General features: G+C 40.3%; 1 protein-coding gene across 1 annotated transcript in view; it reads left to right on the forward strand.

Moving 5' to 3' along the window:
- Nucleotides 1–6,559, forward strand: part of MUC16 (mucin 16, cell surface associated) — a 142,097-nt gene that overhangs the window by 103,428 nt on the left and 32,110 nt on the right. Inside the window, exons 41-42 of the mRNA XM_066358084.1 lie at nucleotides 727–851; nucleotides 1,049–1,116. Of these exons, the coding sequence (XP_066214181.1) occupies nucleotides 727–851; nucleotides 1,049–1,116 (193 nt within the window). The remainder of the gene's footprint in view (nucleotides 1–726; nucleotides 852–1,048; nucleotides 1,117–6,559) is intronic.

Genomic DNA, 6,559 nt, shown 5'->3' on the forward strand with positions numbered 1-6,559 from the left:
TTAGTGAGACTAGCTTCAGCAGTGCATCCTAGTAAAACTTCACCTTCTGCTAGACTGGAATGGAAAAAGTCAAGGGCAACACCGGGATTATTCCCAAAGTGCAGAGACAGAAGGGGTCAGGAGAGGAGGCAGATAAATAATAAGAACAGTGACAGCAGAGCCAATACAGTGACATTCATTGATTGTCACACAGTGGGGATCCTGCTTTACATATATGACCAGCTCCTGCAGGTGCACACTGCTGTTTCTCCATTTAAGAGAGGCATAGGTGGGCTCTTCGAGAAATCAATGTTTTTCTGAGGTCACACAGCCAGCAAATGGTCAGGACTCAACTCTAAGTTATTCATACTCTAGAGCCTGAGCTCCTGCCCTAAAATAGCTGTGTGGCCTTGGGGTAGTGCCTCAGTCTCTCTGAAAATCATTTTCATGTCTGTCAGTAAGGGCAAGTGACAGGATGTGCCTCCAAGGCTTGAGGGAGCAGTACAGGAGGTACTGGATGGAGAGCGCTTAGCACAGAACGCAGCAGAGAGTATAACTTCTTACCAAACATCAGCTGTTATTATTGCTGCCATTTTTATTGTCATCATCATTATTATTACTATTATTGGTGAGGTTCAAAATGAAGTTTCTATTCTGGGAAGAGACACTGCAGCAGATATGAATACCAGACTCGCCGCTCAGGCAGTGCTTCAGGGTGTGACGCCTTCCCTCTCACCCTCACTGCAGTCGCTGGGCCTGCCCTGGTGCCATTCACCCTCAACTTCACCATCACCAACCTGCACTACGTGAAAGACATGCAGCCTCCAGGCTCAGTGAAGTTCAATAGAATAGAGAAGATCCTGCAGCTCCTGGTGAGTCTCGCCCACCTCATTCCTGCACGGCCCACCGAGGCCCACCATGTCCACTGCTTTCAGTCCCCCCACCGCTCCTATGTCCCGTTCGTTTCTTCCTGCCTCCCAACTGATGCCAGCTCTGTCGACCTCATCCTCGCCCTGTCCCTGTCCTTCCTCACTGGTCCTTCTATTCACCTCCTTCCTTCCTTCAACAGCTCAGACCCTTGTTTAAGAACACCAGCATCAGCCTCCTCTACTCCAGCTGCAGACTCGCCTTGCTCCGGTAAGACCACCGAAGGTGTCCCTGTGAGGCACAGCGGAGAACTTTAATCCATAGTCCTCTAGAGCTGGGTCCTCCCTTTGGCCTCAGCCTTTTCCAGCCCCTCACCTGAAACAGCCCCTACCCCCCTGGTTTCTGGCCCCTGGCCCCTGCTCTGGACCTTTCCATCTTCAAGAACCTCAAATCTCACATGCGATACTTAATAAGAACAAAATGATAAAATGTAATAGCCTGAGAGTATGAACCAAATTCCTTCATAAATGATGCATCCCTGATCCTTCACAAATAAACCTATGGCCTTCCATGTCCTCAACCCACACTGCATATATTTATTTTTTAAATTTAATTCATTGGGGTGATATGGGTTAATAAATGTACTTATATAAGTTTCAAGTGTACAATTCTGTAACACATCATTTGTATATTGCATTGTGTGCTCACAACCCAAAGTCTAGTGTCCTTCCATCACCGTATTGTTTACCCCTTTGCCCTCTTCAACCTCCCCTCAACTCCTTCCCTTCTGGTAACCACCACTCTGTTGTCTGTGTCTATGACTTTGTTCATTTGCTGGTTTCTGTTCTCTATTCTACATATGAGTGAAATCACAAGGTTCTTGTTTTCTCCATCTGATTTGTTTTGTATAGCATGATGCTCTCAAGATCCATTCGTATTGTTACCAATGGTAGTATTTCTTTCATCCTTTCTTATGGCTGAGTACTATTTCATTGTATGTATGTACCACATCTTCTTTATCCAATCATCTATCAAATGCCACTTAGGTTGTTTCTATGTCTTGGCTTCTGTGAATAATACTGCAATGAACATAGGAGCATATCTTTACAAATAAATGTTTTCAAAAATTTCAAGTGGATACCCAGAAGAGAGATTGCTGAATCTTATGGTAGTTCTATTCTTAAATTTTTGAGGAAACTTAATTTTTTCATTGTGGCTGCACCAGTTTACATTCCCACCAGCAGTGAATGAGGGTTCCTTATTCTCCACAGCCTCTCCAAACTTGTATTTGTCTTGTTGATAATAGCCAAACTAACAGGAGTGAGGTGGTATCTCATTGCAGTTTTGATTTGCATTTCTCTAATAGCTAGTGAAGAAGAGCATCTTTCATATATCTGTTGGCCATTTGTATTTCTTCTTGGGAGAGTCTGTTCTGGTCCTCTGCCCATTTTTAATTGGATTATTTGGTTTTTGTTTTTCAGTTATATAAATTGTTTATATATTTTGGACAATAGACCCTTATCAGGGGTATTGTTTGCAAGTATCTTCTCCCATTCGGTGGCTTGCCTTTTTGTTTTGTTGATCATTTCTTTGTTGCTGCGCAGAGGTTTTTAGTTTGATGACCCATTCATTTACTTTTGCTTTTACTTCCCTTCCTTTGGGATCAAATTCACAAAATCCTCTCTGAGACCAGTGTCCGTAAGTTTAGTACCTATGTTTTCTTCTATTTGTTTTATTATTTAAGGTCTTATATTTAGGTCTTTGATTCATTTTGAATTGATTTTTGTGTAAGGTGTCTAATAGTACTCTAGTGTCATTCTTTTGCATATGGCTTTCCAATTTTCCCCAAGTCATTGTTAAAAAAGTTTTTTTTTTTTCTTTCTTTCTTTCTTTCTTTCTTAATAATTTTACTTTTTTAATGGGGTGACATCAATAAATCAGGATACATATATTCAAAGATAACAAGTCCAGGTTATCTTGTCGTTCAATTATGTTGCATACCCACCACCCAAAGTCAGATTGTCCTCTGTCACCTTCTATCTTGTTTTCTTTGTGCCCCTCCCCACCCCCTATCCCTCTCCCATTCCCCCCTCCCCCCCATAACCACCACACTCTTATCAATGTCTCTTAGTTTCACTATTATGTCCCACCTACGTATGGAATAATACAGTTCCTGTTTTTTTCTGATTTACTTATTTCGCTTCGTATCATGTTATCAAGATCCCACCATTTTGCTGTAAATGTTCCGATGTCATCATTTCTTATGGCTGAGTAGTATTCCATAGTGTATATGTGCCACATCTTCTTTATCCAGTCATCTATTGATGGGCTTTTTGGTTGTTTTCCATGTCCTGGCCACTGTGAACAATGCTGCAATAAACATGGGGCTGCATGTGTCTTTACGTATCAATGTTTCTGAGTTTTTGGGATATATACCCAGTACAGGGATTGCTGGGTCATAAGGTAGTTCTATTTTCAGTTTTTGAGGAACCACCATACTTGCTTCCATAATGGTTGTACTACTTTACATTCCCACCAACAGTGTATGAGGGTTCCTTTTTCTCCACAGCCTCTCCAACATTTGCTATTACCTGACTTGCTAATAACAGCTAATCGAACAGGTGTGAGGTGGTATCTCATTGCCGTTTTGATTTGCATTTCTCTAATAGCTAAAGAAGATGAGCATCTTTTCATATATCTGTTGGCCATTTGTATTTCTTCCTGGGAGAGAAGTGTCTATTCATATCCTCTTCCCATTTTTTTATTGGATTGTTTGTTTGTTTGTTGTTGAGTTTTATGAGTTCTTTGTATATTTTGGATATTAGGCTCTTATCTGAGCTGTCGTTTGAAAAAATCATTTCCCATTTAGTTGGCTTTCTGTTTATTTTGTTATCAGTTTCTCTTGCTGAGCAAAAACTTCTTAGTCTGATGTAGTCCCATTCATTAATTTTTGCCTTCACGTCTCTTGCCTGTGGAGTCAAATTCATAAAATGCTCTTTAAAACCCAGGTCCCTGAGTTGAGTACCTATGTCTTCTTCTATGTACTTAATTGTTTCAGGTCTTATGTTTAGATCTTTGATCCATTTTGAGTTAATTTTTGTACAGGGGGAGAGACTGTAGTCCAGTTTCATTCTTTTGCATGTGGCTTTCCAGTTTTCCCAGCACCATTTATTGAAGAGGCTTTCTTTTCTCCATTGTGTGTTGTTGGCCCCTTTATCAAAAATTATTTGACTATATATATGTGGTTTTATTAAGTTTGCTTTTCTTTTTGTATGTTTTTAATTCCTTCGTCAAAAGTTTGTTACCTACATATGTGTAGCTTTATTTTGAGCTCTCAATTCTGTTCTGTTTGTAGGAGTCGGTTTTTCTCTGGTACCATACCGTTCTGATTGTAGCTTTGTGGTATAATTTGAAGTCAGGAAGTATGCTACCTCTGGATTATTGTTTGTTTGTTTGTTTGTTTGTTTTTTCTATCAGGATTAATTTGGCTATCTGAAAGTTTTTGTGGTTTCATACAAATTTGATGGTTGTTCTATTTCTTTTAAAAGTGACATTAGAATTTTTATAAGGAATGCATTAAATATGTATATTGTTTTAGGTAATATGACCATTTTAACTATGTTGAGTCCTCCAATTCATGATTGTCTTTTTTTTCTCTCAATATTTTCAATAATGTCTTATAGTTTTCAATGTATAGATCCTTCACATTCTTTGCTAAGTTTATCCCTAGGTATTTTACTCTTCTTACTGTAATTGCAAATAGATTTTTTTCATTTCTTTTTATGAGATTTTATTGTTAGACTCTAGGAATGCAGTGAATTTTTGTACATTGATTTTTGTGTTATGCAACTTTACTGTATTTGTTGATTGTTTCTGTCTTTTGATGGATTCTTTACAGTTTTTAGGTAAAGAAACATGCCATCTTCAAAAAGTGACAATTTTACTCCTATTTTAGATGTCTTTTATTTCTTTCTCTTACCTGATTGCTGTGGCTAGGACTTCCAGAATTATGTTGAATAACAGTTGTGAGAGTGGGCATCTTTGTCTTCTTCCTGATCTTAGAAGAAAGGCTTTCAGTTTTTTACCATTGAGTGCGATATTAGCTAGGGATGTGTCATATATGGCTTATATTATGTTGAGGTATTTTCCTTCTATATTCATGTTATCGCATTTTTAATTATAAATGAATGCTGTATCTTGTCAAAGGCATCTATTTATTTGATCACATCATTTTTGTTTTTTACTTTATTAATGTGGAGTTGTATCACGCTGATCGATTATCTTATGTTGAACATCCTTGTGCCCATAAAGTGAACCCTGCTGGATTGTGATGTATTGTTTTTTAAATGTATTGTTGTATTTGATTTTCTAGTATTTTATTTAGGATTTTTGCATCTACATTTATCAGAGATATTGGTCTATAATTTTCTTTCTGAGTGTTGCTTTTGTCAGGTTTGGTATCAGGGTAATGTTGGCCTCATAAAATGAGTTAAGGAGTGTTGTGTCTTCTTTGATTTCTTGGAAGAGTCTAAGAAGGATAAGTACCAATCTCTTCTGAATGCTTGGTGCAGTTCACTAGTGAACTTTCCAGAGCCCACAGCTGCCAAATGGTGGAACCAGAATTCAAACCCCGCCTCTTCAGAGCCCAAGCCTTTTCTCACTTAGCTTTTTTGGCCCCTTTTCTTTGTGAGGAACCATCGGTTTTCCTTCCTTTTATATTACCCTGCGTTGAGTCCTTGCTCCTCTCTACTGTAGAGATGTGGAAAGTGGCCCTAGCTCATCTAGTGATGGAGTTTTCTGAGCACAAGTGGCCTGCTCCATTCTGACATCTTTTGGAGGGTTAAACCTCAGTAGCCATCTCCCAGAAATAACTCTTCAGGACTCCAAAAATAAAATTTCAGACAAGATTTTCTTCCTGAGGTGCCAGAACAGAGAGGGATGGCATGAAGTCCCCTTCCTCAGAGCCCAGTTTGGTGCACCTACAGCCGATGTGGCCTCTCCACTCCTCTGGCCTGGACTTCCATAGGTTTTCTTTCCGCCCACGAACACTTCTTGAGCACCTACAGTATACCAAGCTCAGCATTCTGCTCCCAAAACTCGGTGGGGCCAAAGCGTAGATTCTGCCATCAAGAGTAGTGTATTATATTTATTACATACAAACATGTATACAGTACATATTAATTATACTAATCTAAGCATATTACTAATATCAACATGTTTCATCCTCATGTGATACACCTGGATACCATGATTACACCCATTTTATAGATGAGAAACTGGGCCCAGTGACACCACGGAAGACCTGAAAGATGAGGGAAGTGTAGGATCTCGGAGGAACTGAGGTGGAGGAGTCCTTGGGGAGCAGTGAAGGGGTGTGTCGCAGGGGGCAGGGAACAGCAGGTGGAGAAGCAGAGTCTATGCAGGGAGGACACGTGGAACAGAAACACTCCCCTGCAAGGAGGAGGGCGGAGAGGTGACCAGGCAGGCCTTGGGTCCTGATGCGCCTGTTGGGACACTGGGGCTCCACCACAGGCAGTAGAGGGCCAAGGATGGATTCCAGCAAGTGTCTGACAGGATGGAGCTCCATGCAGAGTGAGTGAAGACTATCCTTGTGCGCAGAAGAGATTATAAAGAGTGTGGGAGAGGGACAGTGAGGGCATCCCGGACTCACAAGGGGGCCCTCTATGGGACTGTGTTTACAGCCTGAAACAAA

This window comes from Saccopteryx leptura, unplaced genomic scaffold (genome assembly GCF_036850995.1).
Source record: "Saccopteryx leptura isolate mSacLep1 unplaced genomic scaffold, mSacLep1_pri_phased_curated manual_scaffold_41, whole genome shotgun sequence".
NCBI classification, from domain to species: Eukaryota; Metazoa; Chordata; class Mammalia; order Chiroptera; family Emballonuridae; genus Saccopteryx; species Saccopteryx leptura.